This window comes from Gopherus flavomarginatus, chromosome 1 (genome assembly GCF_025201925.1).
Source record: "Gopherus flavomarginatus isolate rGopFla2 chromosome 1, rGopFla2.mat.asm, whole genome shotgun sequence".
Taxonomy (NCBI): domain Eukaryota; kingdom Metazoa; phylum Chordata; order Testudines; family Testudinidae; genus Gopherus; species Gopherus flavomarginatus.
Genome location: NC_066617.1, coordinates 210,086,056 through 210,110,691, shown reverse-complemented (window position 1 = coordinate 210,110,691; position 24,636 = coordinate 210,086,056). Strand labels below are relative to the sequence as shown.

Below are 24,636 nucleotides of genomic sequence, written 5' to 3'. Positions count from 1 at the left end.
GAACCTAGGTGGCTCCAGTTCAGTGGTGCTGTATGTCGATAGCTAGAGAAAAGTTCTGGATTCTTTTAGGATGAAAAGCATTATATAAATATTACTCATACGGTGCCTCCGCTGGGATTTTTAAATGGGCTTTTAAAGGGAGAAAAGTTATATAGCATTTTGATAACTGACACAATTACCTATAGCAATACAGCAATCCATTCATCAAAGCCTGGCAGTTACCATTTTAAGAGAGATATTTGAGCAAAGGTTTATGTCCAAAGTTATTTTAAAATGTCAGTGCGTCAGCTCTTGCCAAGTTCATTTTATTTTGTTTTCCTGATGCATCCCTTACTGACAATCACTAGCTCAGCTGACGCACACAGTGGCATTTTGTTTGTGTGCAGTTGACAAATGCCTAGAAATCAACTGAATGTCTTTCACTGGGTGAAACCATTGTCAAAGTACAGTAATGTTACTAAAACTTTTGTTGCATATTAAAAAGCAAACGTATTTGTAAAGGTCTCTTTTGTAACCAACCAAAAGAATAAGCGTTCAATGCATTTTTCAGTTGCCATTTTTATTCCTCTATCCCCAGAACTGGAATGCCTGTTAATTTCAATTAGGATTGTTTTTGGCCCCCAATGATACAAATGGGTATGTACAACTTTATGCATGTGAATTGTCCTAATCACTTCAGTAAATTGTGTTTAGGGATGGTCTCAGCCACTTATTTCTGTTTTAGACAAAAGAATAATCCTCTCTGCTGATTTCCATACATACCCTGATAGTTATTGTACAACTTTATGTAGGACTAGAAGCACATTATATGGTCTGTTTGGGGAATACCGATTTCCTACTTTTGATGTCCTTAAACGATTTTTTGTGGCTTGGTTTTATACCTTTTTGCTATTTCCTCTTCAAAACCGAGCAGAGCACAGCCCTGCCCTACCGTAAGCCTGCTCCTGTTCGCTTAGGCGGTAGTCAATAGGCAGACTGTGGGCCAAATCCAGACCCCCAGACACTTTTGAACAGACCCTGAAATCTTTCTATTTAATTAACACTCTTTTTTAAAAAATTTCTTTCTTCTGGAGGGTGGATCTTGACTACCCTTTTGGCCAAGGGCACAATCCAGTCTTGCCAACCCTTGTGATTGTAGCAGGAGTCTGGCAGTGCAAAGCTGCTGCCCTGAAAGCCCCAGCACCGGGAGGCCTGTGATCCCGTGTGAACCTCAGATAAGATTCCCAATTACTACACCCGGCGCAGGGGTAAGCTCTGCACGAGGAGCTCCTGCCCCCGCTGGGGTTTGACCCCCGCTGATTTGAGCCGTCCCGTGACATGGAGGGCTGGGCGGGGTCTGGCGCGTGCCGGGCCGCCGTAGGGATCCCGACGCTGCGCTCCACACGCGGACTCCCTGCTGAGTGCCGGGAGCCTTGGGGTGGGGCCAGGCTGGACGCGGGGCCGAGGGACCCCGCCCTGACTCACTCTGACCCCCCCGCGGAAAGGAAGCTGGTGAAACACTGGGGGCGCATGCGCGGATAGCAGCAACCCCTCCCCCATGCTCTGGGCAGAGGCTGGAGGCGGTGGGCGGGGCAGTGTTTCCGGCGCGAAGCTGTGACGCGCTCAATCGGCGCCGGGGCCTCTCCGGCGGTCGGTTGGTGGTGGGAGATGGCGGAGTATCTGGCCTCCATCTTCGGCACAGAGAAGGACAAGTGAGTGCCCTGTGCCGGAAGCCGCGCCACTGGCGGCGGCCCAGCGCTCCGGGTACCCTGCAGGGGAGAGATGGCGGGGGTCGGGCTCGTGCGGCCTGTTCACATAATGGGTTTCAACGCGGAGGCTTCCCCTTCCCCCCCCCCATCGGTCCTCTCTGGGTTCTCGTGCCATGGAGCGCGCGTGCGCGCGCCCAGCGTGCGCCGCTGCCGCAGTTTATTGCTTCCCGTCCAGGGGCAGGCGGAGCGGCCTTGGCGATTGGAACGTGGCGGCGCGCGCGCGCTCTCCCTCCTGCGGGTGGGAGAGGAAACTGGACGGCGCGCGCTGCCTTCCAGAGACCAGGCCCGCGCGCGCAGTGGGTAACCGCCGTGTGGGTTAACGGCGGTAACTGTCCCCACGCCAGGCGGGCTGCGCGCAGCAGAGACTTTCCACGCGCTTGTTCGACGATCCCCATGGGGAGCCGGCCCGGACACCTCCGCATTCGGGGCGGGGGGAGGCAGTCTGCGCGCGGAGCAGCGCCCCACGTGCTCTCCCGCGCTCCCCCTGGCGATCAGAGTCTGCCGTCGTGCTGCGGGCGCGCCTCCCGCCGGGCGGGTCCTCGTGTCCCGGTTTGGAGCCGTGAACAAATGCGGATGGGGCCCAGTGGCCCCTCCCCCCGGGCTGCTTTCAAAGTCTGCTCAGGCTAGTAGCTCCCTTCCCCGCGTCGCCCTCTATAGAATCGCCTCCTCGATACCCTGAGGCCACGTAAATCCAGGTCCTGCTGCTCTGGGTTACAATGGCGAAAACGACCCTCCCGGCTCTGCTGTCGTTTTGCTGCTCCTGAAGCTCTGCTCAGGAAAGGCCCTGGAGCCGTTGCTGTGCTCAGTCAGGAGCACTAATGTATCCTCTTTACACTTGATGGATGTCTGGAAGATTCATTTTTGCAAACTCGAGGGCCTGCAGTTTTGTTTGTTTGTTTTTGCTTTGCTTTTAAAAACAAGCTTAGGTTCTATAGAAATGGGTGTTGCCCTTGATTATGTCATTGCCTCAGTGGATTTTTGATGGCTCATGGTCATCCTTCTGTCAGAAAATGAGGGTTTGTGGCTTTTGAATTTTCCTAATGTTGCTGCCTACTTGATGGAATAGATTGATGTTAATCATGCAAACATTTTTGATCCCTTTAGGGACTGCGCATGATTCACTCCCCTACCCCCATGTCAGTCCTATTCATCCTCAGTGAGGAGAATTTGAAAATGAAACTTTGCAATGGTCATTGAGTTGAAATTGTTGAGGTTATTATGAATTATTAGAGGTTTTGTAGTTTGGTTTTTAGCTTTGGATTTGGAGTGAACTCAGTACTCAGTTTTCTTTTCTTTTTTTCTGAGATATGCATCTGAAGGTGTGTCTACACTACAAGTACTGCTATAGTGTAGACACATACTATAGCAATGGAAGAGGTTTTTCCATCGCAGTTATATAGTGGTCACCAACCCTTCGATCGTGATCAACTGGTCAATCCTGGAGCCTCTGCCAGTCGATCACGATCTCCCGGCCTCTAAAAGTCCGGCGGTTCAGCAGCCTGCCGTGGCCTCACACTGCTTCTGGAAGTGGCTGGCTGCTGGCATATCTCTTTTGCCGTGGAGGAAGGGGCTGGTGTGGCCAGCCACTTCCGGGAGTGGGGTGGGGCCAGGGCAGGCAGGCAGGCAGCCTGCCTGGTCTCTGCTGCGCCGCCACCTGTGGTAAGCGCCTCCCGGGCCGGACCCTGCACCTCACACCCTCTTGCACCCTAACCCCCATTCCGAAGCCCCCTCCTGCACCCAAACTTCCTCCCAGAGCTTGCGCCCCTCACTCCTGCACCCCAACCCCCTGCCCCAGGCTCAGCCTGGAGCTCCCTCCCACACTCCAAATCCCTTGGTCCCAGCCCGGAGCCTGCACCACCTTCCACACCCCAGCCCCCTGCCCCATCCCAGTGAAAGTGAGTGAAGGTGGAAGAGAGCGAATAACTGGGGGGTAGGGGGAATGGAGTGAGCAGGGCCTCAGAAAAGGGGTGGGGTTGATCTTAAAATCAAAAAGTGATCTTGTGCATTAAAAAAATTGGAGACCACTGCTGTAATATATCCGTCTCTGAGGGTTGTCTACACTTAAAATTTTGCAGCAGCACAACTGCACTGATGCAGCTGTACTACTGGAGCACTTCAGTGAAGATGCTACCTACAGTGATGGGAGGGATCTTCTCCTGTTGGTGTAGGTAATCCACCATAAGAGGGCAGTAACTGTCTCAACAGGAAATGTCCTCCCATCAACATAGTGCATAGGAAGTTAGGTTGGTGTAACTGTGTCACTCAGGGTTGTGGGTTTTCTACACCTCTGAGTCACGTAGTTATACCAGCGTAAGTTGTTAGTGTAGACTGGTGGTTCTCAACCAGGGGAACACATACCACTGGGGGTATGCAGTGGTCTTCCAAGGAGTACATCAAATCATCTACATATTTTCCTAGTTTTACAACAGGCTATATAAAAAGCACTAGTGAAGTCAGTACAAACTACAATTTAATACAGACAAAATGAGAAAGTATGCCATTTGTCAGTAATAGTGTGCTGTGCCATTTCTGTATTTTTGTCTAATTTTGTAAACAGTTTTTAAGTGAGGTGGAATTGGGGGTTCACAAAACAAATCAGAGTCTTGAAAGGGGTACCGTAGTCTGGAAAGGTCGAGAGCCACTGTAGACCAAACTTGAGAGGCATGGGTGGGTTGATGGAAGAATTCTCTCATCTGATTGCAGTGGGGGTTAGGTCAACGTAGCTACATTGCTCAGGGCTGTGAAAAGTTTTGTGCTCAGTCAACCTAAATTCTAGGTGTAGGCCAGATGTGAATTAGAATATAATCTTTAATGTGTGCTGAATGTTTCATGCTGTGATCTGGTGATAGAAGTTGCTGTCTAGAAGCCCAAATATACACTTGAACACCGTTCAGAATTTTTCCATGCCTGTCATTGTGCCTGCAAAGTGGAATTTATTAAAATCATTGGTGTCAACATGCAATACGTGTTATGCACAGCCCATTAGAATTAAGTGCTTTTCACTCTGTTCCTCTGTGTGTTCTTTGTAGCTGGAGCTACAATGTGAAATCTGCCAATTATTTAAGTTCTGCTTTTTAGTTACTGTACTAAACATACCACAGTTAAGGTTGAGGGGGAAGGGGACAGTGGGGACATAGCCAGTAAACAAGTTGGTTTCCTTTTCAGCTCGACAAAAGGAAATGTGAAGGAATTATTGTAAATTGTGAGTGTATGGATAAAGAAAAGTAAATTTAGATAAAAGCAAGGTTATATACTTTGTGTATGCATATAGCCCTTATTGACAGTTTTCACTCTCCTTGCTCTCTGTAGTATCTAGTGCCTGTGATTACTTTTCATAACCAAGGTAAATAAGTCCTGTTCTCATTGGTTCATGGGGAGTTTATGCTACTGTGGTAAAAATTAGCTCTTGATTATAAAGATAGTCAAGGCTAGGTCTAGCAGTTGTTGGCATTTGGGAAATTAGAAATACTAAGTGTTCATTTTGTATGTTTCATTGGGAGTCAGCAGGGCATTGAACTGTGTGTTGCAGCGTGCAGGGAGAGGGGGGAGCTAAGATAGTGGAGTCTGTCTTCCTGTGCTGAGAATCGCACCTCCCAGCTGCAGTATAGACATCCCTTAAGTGTCAGCTATTTAACTGTTGACTGTTTTAGCTGGTGGGATGGAACTGAAGCTGACTGAGAGGGTGGAAAGATTTGGGGCTTGCCTGAATGAAGAGAGAGAGGGGAAGGGGAGAAATGAAAGGATGAGGAAGGAGGAGAAACAAATGGAAACAATAGTGGTTACAGGTGAGAATATTTTCCCACTGACTGATGCTGAATATAACAATAAGGTACTGAATAAGTACACTTAAGTACTTCAGATTGCAGCTGCTCTGTGTGCTTTTGATTATCCTGGAGTTCAGCAGCTCTCTCAAGTCATGGATGAGGGGGAATCAGTATAAACTAACCAGTCCCATTACTGTCTTGGACTTTATTGATTTGATTGATGTATTTAATTGTGCTTTAAAGTTAAGTTGATAGGGTGCATTTATGTTAAATGCTAATTGTGTATTCATATTCTCTTGCCTTGTATTTCCATAGACTAATTATCTCTTGTTTTTTACTTGCAGAGTCAACTGTTCATTTTATTTCAAAATTGGAGCTTGCCGTCATGGGGACAGATGTTCTCGATTGCACAATAAACCAACATTTAGCCAGGTTTGTTCCCTCTTGTAGAATTTATGTACATATCTCTTTTAAATGTAGGTTCTAAGCACTTCAGATGAATAATTAACTGAATAATTATCCAGAATTAATTGAGGCCAAACAACTTTTTTATGTTTTTTTTTTTTTTCCTGGGGAGAGAGTGTTTTCTCCTCCATTTTCCTCTCCCAGCATTTATAGCGCTCTCCTATCTCCCTAATGGTTGCAGGGAGCAATGCTGTTGTAAGCTTGTCTATAGTAGAGACTAAACAGTGCTAACTGTAAGGTGTGTGCTTTCTCACAGATGTTTAGGCACTTAAACCATCCTAGATTGATTACATCACAAACAATGGCAGCATGTTCTACCCATGCCAAATGTCAGAACTTCCAAGATTTATTTATTTTTTTAAAGCAAATTTGCTTCCTTATCTGACATGGTCAGAAGAGATTCCCCTGCTCCTTCATGATCTTTGGCCTAGGCTAAAAGTGTTAGCGGTCACTTGCTTAGCCCATTGGGTGTGGAAGGATTGCTTCTCTACTTTAGCTGCTTAAGGATATACAATTGGCTCTACATGTTATCCAGACAGTGGCCGGTTAAATGTTACCTGTGAAATAAGGAATGGATATAGGCTAAAAAGAGATGGGCATTGGTTAACATGTATTTTTGGTTTATTAGCACTACAATTCTCTCAAAGAACGTCTTCCATGCTCCTGGAAAACTTCCACATTTAAATTTCAACTTACATTTACTTTTTCTATCATTGCTGATTGTCGAGAAATGCAGGTAAAGAGATGATTTCTCATTTCTCATTTTTAGTGGTTAGGAAAGCTCCTGCATTTCCAGCTATTCACCCACAGAAATGCAGTATATGCAACAGTGGAAGTGCCTTGCTAATATGCCTCAACCGTGACCTGGAGGGACCACTTCTAAAATCTCATCTACAGTAGAATCCTCCCCTTTTAAGAAGCTGCTTTAAAATTCCTCTTGCAAACATAGCTATGTTAATGAGAGTGGTCAGAAACCATGTATTTTTAAAAAATGTTTTAATATTACAATATGGATTCATAGAAATGTAGGGCTGGAAGGGACCTGAGGAAGTCAAGTCCAGCTCCCTGTGCTGAGGGAGGACCACATAAATTTTTGACCATCCCTGACAGGTATTTGTCAAATCTGTTCTTAAAAACATCCAATGAATGGGATTCCACAACCTCTTGGAAGCCTATTCCAGAGTTTAGCTACCCTTATAGTTAGGAAGTATTTGCTAATACTGAACCTAAATCTCCCTTGCTACAGATTAAGCCCATTACTTCTTGTCCTACCAGAGACATGGAGAAAAGTTGATCTTATTCCACTTTGTAACAGCCCTTCACATATTTGAAGACTGATTTCAGGTCCTCCCTCAGTCTTCTTTTCTCAAAACTAAACAGGCCCAGTGTTTCTTGACCGTTTTCCTCAGACGTCAGCTTTCTAAACTTTTTATCACTTCGGTTGTTCACCTATGGACTCTCTCCAGTTTGTACGCATTTCCTGTATTGTAGCACCCAGAGCTGGATGCAGTATTCCAGCTGAGGCCTCAACAGTGCCAAGTATAGTGGGACAGATACCTCCTATGTCTGACATATTTGACACTCCTGTTCGTACACCCCAGAATATTAGCCTTTTTCATGGCTGTTTTTCGCAACTGTTGAGTCATATTCAATTAGTGATCCACTATAACCCTCATCCGTCTCAACAGCACTACCATCTACACAGTTTTTCCCCATTTTGTAGTTGTGCATTTGATTTTTCCTTCCCAAGTGAAGTACTTGTCTTTGTTACATTTCCTCTTGTTGAATTCAGACCAGTTCTCCAGTTTTTCCAGGTTTTTTTAATTCTAATCCTGTCTTCCAAAGTGCTTGCAACTCCCCCAACCTTGATGTTATCTGTAAACTTTTAAAGCATATTCTCCACTCCATTATCCAAGTCATGAATGAAAATGTTAAATAGTACTAGATCCAGGACTAACTCCTGAGGTACCCCACTGGATATGCCCTCCTAGTTTGACAGCGAACCACTTATAACTACTCTTTGAGTATGGTCTTTCAACCAGTGTGCACTCGCCTCATGGTAATTTCGTCCAGGCCACATTTCTGTAGTTTTCTTATGAGAGTGCCATGCGGGACTGTATCAAAAATGTTAGTAAAATCAAGATACATCATAGCTGCTGCTTCCCGCCATCCACAAGTCCAGTAACCCTGTCAAAGATGAAAAAATTAGGTTGATTTGGCATGATTTATTCTTGACAAATCCATGCTAGCTATTCCTTATAATCCTGTTATCCTCTAGATGATTACAAATTTATTGTTTAGTATATGTGGGTTAGCGCAGGCCTAGTTGTAGGGAAACTTGGGTTCGATTCCTAACTCTTTCACTGATTTCCCTTAATAACACATCTAATGGATACTTGCCATCCATGCTGTCTGGCTTAAACATGTTTTCAGAAATCTCTTTTTAAACCTGATTTTAAAAGTAATTGTTTCTTAAGCTGGACCAGCAATTTTTTCTCTGGCAATTTAGTCCTTGTTTATCTGATGTCAGTTGAAGTGAACTGCTGGGCTTGACAGGGTCATGTTGTGAAGTCATAGTCTAGTATGTGTGGCATTGGACTTGACACACAAGCTGGATTGTGATGTCACTAGTGAATTTGATGTGTAACAGTTTGATTATGGAAGACTTTGTGCAAATATTGGTAATCAGCTGTGATAGAAAATTGAGGAACAGATCTTATTAATAGAGAGCTATTGCCATGGTTATATTTTATTGTGTTGCCACCACTGGTGCAAGTATTGGTTTGGTTGATGTGTTAGTAAAATCACTATATGATTTAAATGTAATTTAACATGTTTTACTCTCTTGGTGGCATCAGAAAACAAGTGTTGCACCAGTTAAATTCAATTGGGGATGGAAGTTCATGCAAACTAACATTAAACTTGTATATTAAGTAATTAAATCTGAATCTCTTTGAGCTGATTACAGTTATATGGACATTGTAATTTTATGTAATATTAGTTTACTAACTTAAACATGGTTTGTTTTTTCAGACAACTTGATTTTAAGAAGAACGGTACAAATGTAAGGTTTCAAGCCTGCGTGGTCTAATTCTTCAAGTAAAAAGCAGAAGGGCTAAAAGGATATTGATCTTTATTGAAGGATCGGAAAACGTGAACATTTAAAACTATTATATTATTTAAACAGAAATTTCACCAAGAAACTGCTTGATCAGACAATAGGGGGTATCTAGTTGATATTCGAAAAACTTGATATCTGAGGCAACCATTTAAAGACTTTACAGCATCACATGCTATGTACTGTGCACTGATACAAATGCAGCTTTTCTAGGCTTGCAGTAATGAATTTGGTTTAAGATAAATTTGGGTATCTTTATAACTGAGCAGCTTGAAGTGCAAGGTGACATTGTACTTCTGACACAAGATGTCATACACTTACTTCAAATAAACAGTTTCAGTAAATATACTTGGGACAGTTCAGTAGGGAAACCAAACACAGCTCCTTCTTGGTGGTTAATTTAAAACTGTTTTCATAATATGATGGTTTGGATGCAGTTTCAGAAGATACTCTGCAAATCCAAAAGGAAATATCTTATGAATAGTTGTCTCTTTGCAATTGTCTGTTATATGCACAGCAGCCAGTAGAATTCCCCTTTTTATTTTTTTTTCCCCGCAGACCATCTTGATTCAAAACATCTATCGTAATCCCCAAAACAGTGCACAGACGGCTGACGGCTCACACTGTAAGTCCCACAGTTGGAGAAATTTTTTTAAAGAATGGTGTTAAAGAGCCCACTCATAATTATGAGAAAATAATGTTGGCTTCTGAGCTGCTGACATAAAGCTGTTGCAAACAGGACAAGTGATGGAACTCTCCTTGCGCATATATCAAGAATTTGGTAAATGTACGTGTTTATAAAGTGCGGAAAGTGACTTTTATAAAAAGATAAGCTAATTGGACTTCCTTGATTCAAAATCATTTGCACAGTGCATGAGCATTACATCCTGTAACTGTTAAGCCCTGTCACTTATTGCATTCATTTTTTAAATGATTACTTTGCAAGCATTTCTCAAATTCTTGATATAATATGAAAACTTAGGTATATTTATGATGTACGGTAAGTTGCCCAAAATTGTGCATTTTATTTCACCTTTCCTTTCTTTAGGAAATGGAGATTTCATGTTATACCATGATTACTGTGTTATACATTAGAGTCATGCTGGTTTTAGTGTGTCTTGAGGGGTTGTTTTATTCACTAATTGTTCAGTAAGGCCAAAATCAAACATCTGCATATGATGATACCTTACATGTTACAGCTGTTACTATGACACTTGGATACCATTCATTATACTGCAAACTTTTTTTTGATTGAACCCCATGTAAACACCTCAATTATAATGGAGGTGAGCAAAGTAACTGTTAAAGTAAAAATACAGTAATCGAGTATCATGAGATCTCTATTGCTTTACAGTGTTAGGTTTGTTCAGAAAGGTCACCAGCTAAGTGAAAATTTCTCCTCTTGGGAGAAAATAACTGCCTCTCTTTCAGCACTGAGACTCGGCTAAAGCGATCACCAAAAGGAAACCAGTTTCGTGTTAAATTTCTTTTCCATAATATAAAGTTGTTGCGTTTTGTATTTCAGACCATTGCCCTCTTGAACATTTACCGTAACCCTCAAAACTCTTCCCAGTCTGCTGACGGTTTGCGCTGTAAGTTCATACAAGTTCCTTCACTGGTTCCCTGGGCTTGATTGTCAGAGCTCAGTGTCGACTTAAGCTGGTCTACCATTTTAGTTTAATGGATCAAACTGCCCACACTTCATAAAATGTGTCAACAATTTTTTGTCCTTTTCTCTCACACTCTCCCCCACCACACAAGAATTTGTTTCTTAGGAGAAATTGGATACTTGTTCATTATATCAAAAAGTGGTTGAATTGGTAACCCCTGTAAAGCAGCCTTAATCCACTGCTGTCTCCTTTTTCCCCTTCTTCCCCTTTGTCACTTGCCTGCATCCTAGACATATTTTTGCTGTATGTTTTAAAGGTATGCATTAGACTTCGCTGCTCAAAAAGCAGGACAGTCACACATTAACTTAATCCGTAACATGTTTCTCGTCATTATGTTAATGTTGAGAGCATCAGATTTGGACCTTTAAGACTGCTTGCAAAAATATTTGTCCTAGACTAATGATGCAGCTCCCATTTAGTGACTACTTTGGAAGATAAATATAGACTGACAAATTCTACTCTTCTGCAGCTGTCCTTGTGGATTAGTGCATGTTGCAAATTCTCCCTTACTTTGAAAATTCAAATTCTCCAGAACTAAGTTACATATTTTCATAGTAGGAAATAATTTTAAAAGTACACTTGGGGAAAGGAAACAGTTTGGATATTGTTATGAACTAATTTCTTAACTCTTCTGTAGTTAGGAAATGGGCAAAAAGTCTCATACTGTGCATCATGACAGAAGTTAAATGACTGAGATTGTCAGTTTGTGACTATTGATCTGTCATTACAATTGAACCAATGACACTAGTAGAAAAAGATCTTAAGGGCTTTAGAACTAAAAAAGATAGGTGTTATTTTTCTAATATTTTATAACAAATTGAACATTGAGCATGTGGTGCTAAAGTTTTGTTCAGTTATTACTTTTTTAGCCACTAGATCATAAACTAGTTTGGATTAGTTACCAGCTAAGTTTCCTGTGTGGCCATGCAGCAGCCTATTTAGCATAGCACAGGCACTCAGGGAACCCTCCCCAGTGGAGGGGCGACCCTTTCTTGGTCCCAACCTTGCCCGGCCCCCAGCTCCATGGCCCCAACTATGCCATAACCTGGACCTGCTGCGGCCGGGGCTCCCCTACCCCAGCCTGAATCTGGGCAGCACGGCGCAAACCAGGGCAGTGTGCCCATACCCAGTTGCAGCCAGGGCCGTGCAGCCAGACCTGTCACAGTGCACCACTCCCTGAATCAAGCCTCAGCCCGGGCTTGTCATGGCCGGGGTGCCCCTCCCTGACCTAGCACCGGCCAGACCTGCAGGGGCCAGAGTTGGGGCGCCTATCCTGTGGCCCAAGCCCTGGAGCTCTGCCACAGGGAGAGACACCTCTTCCCCTCTGCCCCCCCACCCCAAGTCCAGGTGGTGCTGTGGGGGGAGTACTCTCCCTGCCGTAGCCCCAGAGCACTCTCTTGCACCCCAAACCCCTCATCTCTGGCCCCACCCCAGAGCCCTCACACTCCTGCACCCCAACCCTCTGCCCCAGCCCTGAGCCCTCTCTCACTCTCCAAACCCCTTGCCCCCACCCCACCACTTGAATTTTGTTGTGTGCACCAAAATGACAGTTGTCGCACATCACCTCCATATTGGTTAACGTAACAAAATTCATTCCACACATGAGTGGGAACAATTAGAGGAAACACTGGTTACCAGCATTTAATTAGACAACATTCTATTTTATGAAATCAAATACTAATTTCAGAGTGAAATGTGATTCATAAGATTAGCATAAACAGCATATCTTACAACAAAACTAATGCACTTGAATAGATCGACTTGACACTTAATGTCAGTTGTTAAACCAGGGCTTTTCTTTAGAAGTAGAATGTTGCTTATGAAGTTTGTATGGATTTATAAAGTTCTGTTGGCCTGTAGGCTTTTTGTTATAGACGTTTATGGTGTTACTATCTGTGTATTGCTAAAAATATGCAGTTGGATGTTGGGTACTTCCTACACATCAGCTAAATTCTCAGAGAGCTGGTAACTAATTTGCACAGAATTAAAGTTGCTTGGTTTGCTGTGCAGCTGTTTAGACTTTATTTGCCCAGACCCTCCTGGAGTTTGCAGGAGTCTTTAGGTAAACAGATTCTCCAAACTAGAGTTTGATACTAATATTTAAACTTTAGTTTGTCTTGATAGATGGGTAATTGTATAACAGAGCTTAACTATACCGGGTATGGTAGAGTTATAGCTCTATTTTATCAATGAGTGTGCTGAAACCCTCCCCGTATCTTTTCAGCTTTGTCCCTATTTAAATACCGCATGTATTCTTAATGGGTAGCTATTTAATGTCGTTGCTTTACTATTTTCCTCTCCATTGTTGTCATAGAGGATTAATGTTAATTTTGACCTGCAATAGTCTTGATTTTTATCTAGTAGTTGGGCTTCTCAAGGTTCAGACACTGGTAGCCCTGGAACTTGAATGTTTGTGAAGTCTGTGTATGATTCTTACCCTTTCCACCTTAGAGGGAAACTCTCAAGCACTTCCAATTTCTTTACTTTTCTTTTTATAATCTTAGCTTGACAGTGGAATATCCGTATCAGTTTTCAGCACTTTCCCATTTGGTAAACTTTGATCATGCCACTTTCTTTCTATGGAGCCCAAACTGGTGCGCTTTTTTAAATCACTCAGATGTTAGTGTGCTATCATTGTTGATGTTGGCACAGCCCTGGGAATATGGTTAGTTATTAAACTGTCTCTGTGTAGTGAATGTTGACTAAATGTTTGGGAGATTTTTAAATTGGTGCATAGGCAAGGAAGGGTCTCTTGAAAAGCAAACGTTGAATCTGGAAGGTCAAATATCTTGAGCCTAAACTACTTGACCAGTATCCCTTTAACCTTATAGAGAAAAATCGTCCATAGTTCCACGAAGATTAGGTAGCTTTTGATTGATTAATATTAAGCATCTTTCAGTAAAGATGAAAAGCTGTTCTAAATGGCATGATTTGCACTGTGATCCAGAAATGACTGGGTTCAGAGCACCTGTTTTTGCACAGCGACTGAGGCAAATAAACATAGCTTTATTGGATCCTCCTGTCATATTGCAAGTTTTGCTCAGTAAAGCAATGGTGTTGCATTTTAAAGGTTAAAACATTGTTCATGCATGAAGTGCCACATCTGTTTTAAAGCTACTCTATTTGATTGTAATAAAGCCATTTAACTGAAGATTTAATCAATCTGGCTTTAATGTATATGACTTATTAAATAAAATGTATGGTAAAATGGTGTAGAACTGAAAATATCTCTTGTAATTTATTTTGTTATATTTAATATTTGAAAAATGAGCAAAATTTTAATTTACATTAGTTTTTTAGCAGCAGGCAAGCAGCACTCAACTGCAAAGGCCAGCTAGGAGTATGAATATGATCTAATGTGAATATATAGCCAGCCTCTCTCACATTTAAAAAAAAACAAAAGAAAAACCATTCTACAGTATTACAGAAAGATAAATTGGCATTAAAAATAAAATGGAGAAATGCTTTCTACCACAAAGCCACGTAGTTTCACTCTACTGAGGGAACAAGAAAAGCGTATCTTGTATTCTGGACAAATTCAATGGATTACGATGAGCTGCAGTTTTAATCACATCAGTGATTTCTCAAACTAGTGTATTTATACTGGAGGAGTGAACATCTTTAAACAAAGCTCTGCCTTTAGGAAGAGAAATCTTAATAATCATGCTTTAAAATAGTTAACATGGCAAAGCACTTGCCTTCTGTGTAGGTAAACTATTGGCAGAGGGTGGGGTTCTACGTTTAATTAGTCACATTTCAAAGTAAATACTTTCCCCTTAAATTTGGCATGTACCATTTGAATGCTGATTAAAACTTGTCTTGATTTGACCATATTAGTATCACATACTGAGAGATTCCTATCTTTTGGGACTCAAAGCTGCTCACAGTTATTTTTAATACTTCTTAATGGTTAACTGCATAGCATCTCTTATGCTTCGGTAAATGACTACTTCTGTTCTCTAAAATATATTTTGTAGTATGTTCAGAGTCTTGTCATTCAAATATTGATTCTAATCTGTTCGACTCTTGGAATTTGCAGGTGCTGTGAGCGATGTTGAAATGCAGGAACATTATGATGAATTCTTTGAGGTATGTTGAAATTCACTGTTAAAAATGTTTTATATTCTTCAAAGGCAAAGTTTAGTTGGTGGCAGTGAAAAATTACAAAAATAAACCCTCCAGCTAATCCTTGATGGGACAGAAAAAGGAAAACTATAATTCTCTCAGATTTACCACTTCTAATTCTGATAAATAGGGCTTTAAATGTGCATTACAAGAAATACTCCCTGCCCCAAAGAGTGTACTGTTTAAATGATAATAAGATTGGATTCTGGGAGTGATCAGGGAAGGATGGTGGAGGGGGAAGAAAACACAAATTAGACATTTGGTTGCTTGACTGAAATGTGTATCCTGTTAGTGTCTAGATATTTTTTGTATAACTTCAGTTTTACATATTAAACATATAGTCCCTGCTGTAGTCCTTCTTTAATTTACATATAACTCTATTGTTTATATTAGCCCTTGGATTCCAAGTTTCAGAACAAAATACTGTATGGTCTATTTTTGGTGTGTCTCGCACTCTGTTTTTTCCTCACACAGTTGAGTTAAAAAGTATACTTCAGTGTTAGCAAACAATTTATAAATTTTGAAGTGTAGGGTGACCAGACAGAGAGTGCGAAAAATTGGAACAAGGGATAGGGGGGTAATAGAAGCCTATATAAGATAAAGACCCAAAAATCGGGACTGTCCCTGTAAAATCGGGACATCTGTTCACCCTAAGTGTAGTAGACTGGAAGATTGGCTTTTCTTTCCAAAAGGCATGGCTTTAGTGTCTTGTATATCTCATTTTCTAAATAAAGAAAAGTTACTTTTTAGTTGTGTAGTTAATTACTTTATCCTTGTAGTGCTCACAGTGTATTAAATATTGTCCATGCACACAGGCTGATACAGTGCCTGCCCAGAAATTTACAGTCTTAGAACAAAAATGTATGAAGGGTGTTGGGAGAGAGAATAGTCTTCCTGCTTAGTAGTGATTAATTGTCTTGTAGGTATGTTTAATCCGTCTAATTTGCACAATATGTTTTTAATAAATTTCTCTATATTTAGGAGGTCTTCACAGAAATGGAAGAAAAGTATGGTGAAGTTGAGGAGATGAACGTTTGTGATAACCTTGGAGATCATCTAGTTGGAAATGTATATGTAAAGGTAAGATGCAAAAGCACCTCTGCAATACATTATGAATACAAATTTTCTTTAATATACACAATTAACATTTTCAAAACATGGCGGCACCTTTATGAAAGTAAATACCTGTACATTGGAGAGAGAGAGTGTGTGTTTTGGTTTTTTTTTTTTGTTTTTGTTTGAATGGATTAGAATCCAAACCCGGCAGAGGGGAAATACATCCCCTTACAGTTGAATCTGTCTTGTTTTCATAAAGTTTGATCTCACCTTTTTAGTTGTGAAGATATTTCACATAGGTGAACTGTTGTCTGATTTACATTTGAGCATTGAAATTCAGAGCAGTGAACTATAAAATTGTTAACTTACAAGTGTGACTGTGACCTGCTCGATTAAATGTTAATTACTTCGTTGTTGGAGAAAGACCTGGTTGTATTCAGCAAATGCACTTGAGAGGAGTTTCCATGTACACAGAATGTCTTGCAATTCCTCTAAAACCTCTCAGAACAGTCACACTATATGGTTTTTAGGAGAAGACTAGAATAGCTGGGTTCAGTTTTGACTTTAATTGTGACCGGGATCAGCTCAGTCCACTCGAGTAAAAAATACTGAACTGTCTTACTGTGTGTTAATTTGTGTGTCAACTGGTTAAACTACAATACAAGTAGATTTTTAAAATAAAATTCCAGTCAGTTTTTTTCAGATGTTGCAAGACGTTAGCTTGTTTTATATTCTTCCTGTGAAACGTAATAAATAGAATATTTACACTGTTGCGCATTGCAGTATTAAACTTTAAAATTAGAAGTATAGTATGCTTAAAGGGGTCAATCAGATGAAAATCATACTTTAAAAATTCTTACCCATCTTGCTAGCAGTTGAATTTATTAGAACTGTCATAACTTGCCTGCTCTTTGCACCTTGCTCAACTTGAACATTGAGACGATTTTTTTTGTAATGTTGATGAGATCATTATGCAAACTGGAATAGGTATAAAAAACAGATTAAATGAAATGGCATTTGTACAAGCCTGACCCTGAAGGGAGTGGGGGGAGGAGAGAGTAACTGAGCATTTACAAAATTGCTGAAATGCATACAGCCATTTTAAGTATTACTAGATTTATCCTGACACCCTTCTTAACCCCAATCATTGATGGAATTCGAAAAGTATTTATCACATGCTTATTTTCCAGTCAGTTTTGCTTTCTGGTTATTATGTAATTAGCACTGTGTATTGTTTTGGAGTGTAAACACTGAAAGGTGGAATATTGGTTTAAATCTCCCAGAACCTTGTTATTGCACACTTAATCTTTTGAATTAAGTGTTTATCAAACCTTCTTAGAGAACATAAATTCATGGTCTAAAATGCTTGACAGCCTCTTTAAGCTCTAATTGTCCAGTAACTAGTGAGTTAGATAACGATTTTCTGATATACTTACAAGTTATGATGTTATTTGATTCATATTCCTTACAAATGCCTGCAAGACAATAACTCAGTCCTGGGTTAGGGGTTGTTATAAAAGTGGATGGGTAGGGTTCTGTGGCCTGCCTTGTGCAGGAGGTCAGACTAGATGATCATATTGGTCCCTTCTGACCTATGAGTCTATGAGAGTCTAAGACCAATTAATCTTTTAAACATGAAATGTTAATGTTCAACAAAATTATTTAGTCTGAAGAGAAACCACTAAGTCTTCTCCAGATTGACTGTTCATGTTTAAAATGTTACTGCTTAAATAATAAACTGAATGGACCCACATATGTTTCATTAAAACACCATTTAAGAGTAGGGGCAAATAGAATATAAAATGGACTTCTAGTTTTAATGCTGGCCTTGAGCATGTGTTAAATATCCAGCCGGGAATTAAAATAGATCAAACGTTACCATTTATGTAATATTTTGAGAATGTTAATTTTACTTTCTTCTCAGTTTCGTCGTGAAGAAGATGCAGAAAAGGCTGTGATTGATCTGAACAATCGCTGGTTTAATGGTCAGCCAATTCATGCTGAACTTTCACCTGTGACTGACTTCAGAGAAGCTTGTTGCCGTCAGTATGAAATGGGGTAATGAAACGATACTTGCTACTGCTTATTTATTATAGTAGCTTAGAGATACCTCCAAGTTAAGCTTTTCATGAGTGTAAGGTTTCAAGTGCATTTCCAAACGATGCATTCAGAGAAAATACACTTAAAGCTACACTAACATCTAGATTCTAGAGCAAGCTCAATTCACATGCCTTAGCACCATGTGCACTCAGTCTCTTCATCTCTACAAAAAATTTCTCTTCACTTTTGGACATTCATGCACCAGGCACACAGGTAATTCCATGTAAATTATGCTCATGTGTAACTCTGACTTCAGGGCAATTACGATATTTTACCAAGAGTCATGCTTCCCAATTTAATGTTTAAATTGTTTAATGTTACATTAAAAAAATCACAGATCAGTTAACGTGACCACAGGTTTACAAAGAAGAAAAGCTAAGAGTATAAATTGGAAATGCTTTCTTTGTGATAATTTTCTTCTACTCCACAGAGAGTGTACGCGAGGAGGTTTCTGTAACTTTATGCATTTGAAGCCCATTTCTCGAGAATTGCGACGTGAATTATATGGACGTCGTCGTAAGAAGTAAGCATTTTATATTTTTAATTTAAAGCCAACTGATGCAAATAATTTAGGGATTTTTTCCCTGAACTTTTTGAAGACATAAAGAATAGGATCTGACTTTGAGGAAAGTTGTTTAAATCATTTTTTCCTCTCCTGATCCAGTTCTGGTGTGGAATTGCAATCTGACTCTTCTGTAAATATTCAGGACTTAATCTGGCTTTATGGCAAATTTTAAAAATAATCAAAAATGGAGGGTGGCAGAGAGAGTCAGTAATGTGAAGTACAGAGTTTCCAATCAGTTCATATCCATTCCATGTTGGGAAAGTGAAAGTGATGTCTGGTGCATGTGTCAGATGAGTTGGTGATCTTGGTTCCATTGCTAGTGGACAGTTGCCAACATCACAAAATTCCATGTCCGTTGGCGCTACTGTTCCCCCTTGGTAGGCGTGCTGTGTATCGAATGGGCAATAGATAGAGTTCCACACAGTGGCAAAAAGGTTTCTGATAATCTTAATTCAGGCACGTTGGCGAACGTTGCATTGCTGCTATCAGTATGAAACCTCTTTTGTTGATAGGACTTCACTTTCCAGTATTATCAATTAAACACTTTCACAAACACACACATTCATATTTTTCCTAAAAATGCTGTTGAATTGTCTTGCAATATTTTGGAATTGGAGGAGTAAACTTAATTGTGAAAAGTTCATATTGCATTGTTTCCTGCTTGCCTGATAAATTAAGTATTATTTAATTTTAAATTGAAAGTGTCAGAGATATATTTATACTAAGAATATTATGATATTGTAAAAGATGTGCTGCTGACTTAAGAGTCATAGTTACTTTTCTGGTTCCTGACCTCTTTTCCCTTAGTCAGAAACACTTGAGCTTGGCCTCTCTTTCTGAAAAGTCTTCCCTCATCCTTTCTTGTGAGATTATGAATATGGATTTTCAAGAGTGGATTATGTATATTTAAAGGTGACCTGCCAGTATTGTAACCAAAATGAGACTTGTGACAAATGTTCCAAATTACAAGGGGCCAAGTAAACATTCAGCACGAATGATCTTGCTTTTTCATCTTTTGCCTTACACATGTACACTTCTACCCTATCTCAAAAAAAAAAAGCACCACACAGTTTTGCTGTGACACATTCTTTCATTGTCCTAGATCACCCCCCAACTCCTCTGAAATTTGGTGTGTTCGCAAGTTGAGGCAAACACAGTTGCTCAGTTCCACTTTGAGCTCCACAGCAATGCCTATAAATAAAAAAACTCTGTAGTTCATATTTAGTAGCATAACTTTAAAAAAAATTTAAATGTATAATTTTCTATTTGGTAATAGAAATGACTGGTTAAAGCTTTTCAAAATCCTTCTCAAATATTTTTGTGACCTTCCTCCCTAAGAGGCTGGCTCTGGAGCTCTGAGTAGCTGTGACATCAGAGATGCATTTTTGGGCTCTTGCAGCTCACTGGCCTTACTATGTTAGTGATGGAGAAGGTGGAGACTGAAGAGGAGGAAAATGCTTTGATCTCATACTACTTGTGAAATTTAGAACAGAAAATCCTGATTTGTTAGGCTTTTTTTATATATAGCTGTCCCTATGGCTTTAGACTTGTAGTGTACCATTAAATCTGTAAATGACTACAAAAGACTTCTCACAATGTTCCAACTGGTTCTGTGTAATAGTGCAATTAACTTAGAGGGGTACTTCCAGGGAACTGACACTTTTCTGGCCATTCAGACAAGTGACTGCAGGTAACAGTTTTCACTATACATACTGACCTTTCATTGTCTAAAACTGAAGAATTCTATAATGATGGCCTTGGCTTGAAGGTGCTAGGCTCTTAGGTGGTGGAAGTACCTAATCACTACTTTATTTCAAACTCTACTGCTTTTTCTAGTGTTTTCATTGAGTGATTGATCCCTGGTACTCTGTAGAATATTGCTGCATTGTTTCACCATATTTAAGAACTACAATCTTAATGCTTTCTTGCAGGCATAGATCCAGGTCAAGGTCCCGTGAACGTCGTTCTAGATCCAGAGATCGTGGTCGTGGAGGTGGTGGTGGTGGTGGAGGAGGAGGCGGTGGTGGCGGAGGAGGAGGAGGAGGACGGGAACGTGATAGGAGGCGGTCAAGAGATCGTGAAAGATCTGGTCGATTCTGAGCCATGCCATTTTTACTATTGTGTCTGGTAGCAAGTGTTGTAGTCAATTGACCAAACAAGTTCCTAATGAGATTTTTTTTTAAAAAAGATGGGCTTCTGAATAAAAATTTGTAGTGATACAGTATTCTTTGTGTAACTTGTTTCTTGTGGGGGAAGTCTTTTGTTAACTGTCATTCCTCTTTCTTGACAAATAGCTGGATTAACTATGCTTGCAGTAAAGGTGGCAAATGTATAGGAGGTGCAAGTTTTTAAATTCAGGTGTGAATTAACTGTTAAGGAAAATGTGCAAGCCTGTGTATATAATATAAAATAGTATATTATATACATGGATAAAGTACTATATTGCTTAAGAGACAGTTACAATTTAAGTTTCCCTTTTCTGCTATTTTGTTTGCTTATTTAGGTTAGTTTAGGCACATTTAAAGGAAGGCTGTGCAAAGTGCATTTATTTACTCAGTAGAAATGCTAAGTTGCAAAAATATATATGTTAATAGAAGTCTGTGCACTGTCTATCACTGTGACTGTGGCATTTACAATAAATCCAATTCATTGGTGTAAAATCTAAAGCCTATTCTCTAAGCCCTCGAGTAGTTGAGTTGCTACTCCTGGCTGTGCCAGAATTCATAGTTAAAGAGTTTTTTTTATTCTTCACACACACACCTACCTGCCTCAGGTGATTCCTTAGAAGGACAGTGTATCTAGTGCAGTATTCAGGCTAAAGTTATGAATGCAGTATCTTATAACAGAACATCAAGTTATCATGCAAAAGCTCATGCTCCATACAGCAGGATGAGTTCTGTATAAAAAATATCTGAGTATCAGATCCACCTTCATGGAAGGTTTCTTTTACTTGAAGTTCCATTGGCTGTCCTTTTAACTGAAAGCATATCAGTATTCAGGATAAGGAGTAAGTTGGGCGCTAGTGAAAAGTACACTGTACCTTCTCCATCTGTTGCTCACTTCTAAGAGAAGATCTGACCTGTAGTTAAAAGCATCTTTTCCTACATAAAGCACTTGCATAGCAAAGCTAATGGACAAGAGCATTTTATTACATTCTTAAGATATTTTTAGGCTTACTCTGTCTACATTCTTCATTGCAACGGTGAATCAAAGCTGTACTTCTTCATAAAGCAAAATACATTTTATGGGATTCAGTGCCTCTTCTAGCTCTAAAGCCTCTAACTGATGAGTTGCTGGAACATCTAAGTGCTATATAACTTGTACAATGCAGTGGATATAGACATTTTGTGGACAGGCTTATAATTAACTTTTCTGTTTTTATTTTTTATCCCCAAAAGATAAACGTAAGAAAAGACCGCACTTGCTGGCACTTGGAAGTGGCAAATAGTGATTAATAATACTGAAGAAGGAAAGCAGAAAATCTTACACATCTTACCTCTTTAAGGTGAACTTTTGGGCCAAAATAAAAATTGAGTTATTCCCAGATTTGTGCAGAATGCCTTCACTAACCAAGTTAGGGGGAAATCGGCACATATAGAAACTTGGTTTTAAAGGCTAATGGCAAAGCAAAAGAAGCATTTCTCTTACTGTACCATTATGATGTGTAAAGATGGCTTTGATCTATCTTTCAGTACACTAGAAATCAGGTCCTGGCTTCCTGTCACCTCAAGGACTTCAACAGTGTTTCGAGGACCTTGGGTGTCAATATCACAATGAGCTGAAACCTGGGGATAGCCCTGCCACCAACTGAGAGGTTGAGATTGTTAGCTTAGCTCTCTAATTCACCTCAATGTACATGTTAAGATTTACCCATTTTCTCTTCAGTGACATTCTGTGTTACTTAATACCCCTTTCTAGTTAGATTGCAAAATCCAGCAAGGTAGGGACAGTATTCATGTGCATTTACGCAACGTCTACGGATAAATCAGGGATTACTTTTTTACTTTTTGTGTGGCAAACAGCATGTGTAAGACCTTGTCTATGCCACAGAGTCCTGATGCTAACTAGCTAAACTGATATAAGCCAGTTTCTACACAGTGATTTGTACCAGTTTATTTAAATCATTTTAGCCTGGTACAGCTTTTGTTTGTAAACAAGACCTAAACTAGTACACATCACAAGTGAATTGCAAAGAGCACAATTTCTTGTGCTTTGCTTTATTTTACTTCAAAATTTTTCTCCCTCTCATTGGAATCCACTGAATGCATCATTTTGTGGCCTTGTGAATTAATAATGTAACTCAAATATGCATTCAGGGACACTAATAGCAAGCCGGGGATGTCACTGAATTTCACAAGGAAGAAAAGCTTTTACAGTTTGTACATTTCCACAACCTGACTAGTGAGAGCATAGACCACAAATCTAGCACAAACTCAATTGTCATTGTAGCCTCACCTGTAATACTGCATACTACACTTTTAAAAGGATTTGGCATAAATGTCACTTCCTCAAAGCCATTTAAAACTGCTATTTAGGCTTATTAATGGAAATGGAGAAACTTTACTTTATTATCCTAAGCCTCTCTCCCCATATACAAAGTGTAGAACAAGGAAAAAATTTTGAAATTTGGAATACTGATGACCATTTCCTAATGTCAAGATTTCGTCTGTTGAAAAACATCACTTTTAGCTCATGGAATTTCTTAATCTCAAGTAAATGACAGCATATGGTACCTTTTGATGTCTGGATATGTTTAATTTTAAATAAACTCATAATTCCAAGTGACTTCCTCTTATTTGTATTAGTCTCAAATCTGATTTCTCTGTAAAATGCTTCTTGTCCATGAATATGATGTATGTTAAGACTGTACAACCAGATGGAGAACTTGTTCAAAATAAATCTGTTTTGATACATAACCTGCATGTAATAGAAACATAACCCTTCTTTTAAACCAGACACTTTTCTTTAAAACTGTGCCAGCAAGATTGTCAGATGCTAAAAATTTTAAACACCTCACCTGTCAACAAAACCATTATTTTCATTTAAGAGACAGATCTCTTTATATACCTCTGTGTGTGTGTATATATACATTCTAGGAAATGGTCTTTGTTTCCTCAATCTAAAAACAATTATAAATCCATGTAGCACTTGGGCACTCATGGTACAAGGTGTAGACCGCTGTCTTTCCTTATGCAATTCAATAAGGGATATATTTGAGTAAAGGCTACAGGATCGGTTTTGTATTTGATTGTAGAAATCAATCTTGGCTAATAACACATCTTTTATTTAAGAACATGACAGAAGGAGCTTGCACAACTTAGGAAATACGTAACTAGTGTCCTAAAAGCCTAGTACACTCCCTTTCTCCCTGTCAGTGTACAACACAACTTGATAAATTGGTTTCAGGCAAGGGTTAGCGATTGTCCTCTGCTGACATTGTCACTACGTTTCCAGCTATCTGCACAGACAGGTTAAATCTGAATTTCCTGTCCTTTTCATCTACATATGTATAATCTCAGTCTACATAGTAGAAACTAAAAGCCTTCAGTGCCTGAGATCTGCATCTTTGAATTTTTTAAAAAAAGTAATAATTCTGCTACTTCTTGGGAGCTAAATGTTTATTGTATAGTATCACAGCCCTGCCTCTGTTCTAGACTGATTTTTTTTTAAAGAATTCTTAAGTTGGTTCTAATTAAATATACACATTGTAACTAGAAATACTAAAGGTTTATTTCTCTTTTCTGACTAAACTGATATATCACAAACTTAGAATTGTTTACTTTGTATGTACCTAAACATTTTTGACCTGATTGGTGGACTAGTTAACAAGGCTTTTTCGTTTAGTAGGGTCTCTGTTTTTCAACAGTCACTGTTTATTTTAACAATTGCCTACAATGGTAAGTCGTGTATATGGAAATCAGCAAAACCCATCTCTCATGATTCCATGTGTGTGTATCACAGGTCCAGTCTTTGTCCTCATTGATGTCAGGAGTGAACCCCCCAGAATACATGATCTACCATGCCG

General features: G+C 39.9%; 2 protein-coding genes across 3 annotated transcripts in view; both read left to right on the top strand.

The window, feature by feature from the left end:
- LOC127042979 (cystathionine beta-synthase-like) overlaps window positions 1-24,636 on the top strand; it is a 102,350-nt gene that overhangs the window by 16,274 nt on the left and 61,440 nt on the right. The window lies entirely within an intron of this gene.
- Window positions 1,581-23,396, top strand: U2AF1 (U2 small nuclear RNA auxiliary factor 1). Of its 2 annotated transcripts, none has more exons than XM_050936724.1 (8): window positions 1,581-1,691; window positions 5,857-5,944; window positions 10,621-10,687; window positions 14,805-14,854; window positions 15,872-15,970; window positions 17,871-18,004; window positions 18,477-18,569; window positions 20,543-23,396. In XM_050936724.1, exons 1-8 carry the CDS (start codon window positions 1,648-1,650, stop codon window positions 20,709-20,711), a joined length of 744 nt encoding a protein of 247 aa, XP_050792681.1. In that variant the 5' UTR covers window positions 1,581-1,647; the 3' UTR covers window positions 20,712-23,396. The 2 variants fall into 2 exon arrangements, with proteins under 2 accessions (XP_050792681.1, XP_050792682.1); XM_050936725.1 differs by lacking the exon at window positions 10,621-10,687 and adding an exon at window positions 9,654-9,720.

Excerpts from the sequence above, each read along its gene's own strand:
- U2AF1 (XM_050936724.1), top strand. The coding sequence starts at position 1,648 with ATGGCGGAGTATCTGGCCTCCATCTTCGGCACAGAGAAGGACAA. Across the intron at positions 10,688-14,804 it reads GTCTGCTGACGGTTTGCGCT|GTGCTGTGAGCGATGTTGAA; the intron begins GTAAGTTCATAC and ends TGGAATTTGCAG. Across the intron at positions 18,005-18,476 it reads TGCCGTCAGTATGAAATGGG|AGAGTGTACGCGAGGAGGTT; the intron begins GTAATGAAACGA and ends TCTACTCCACAG.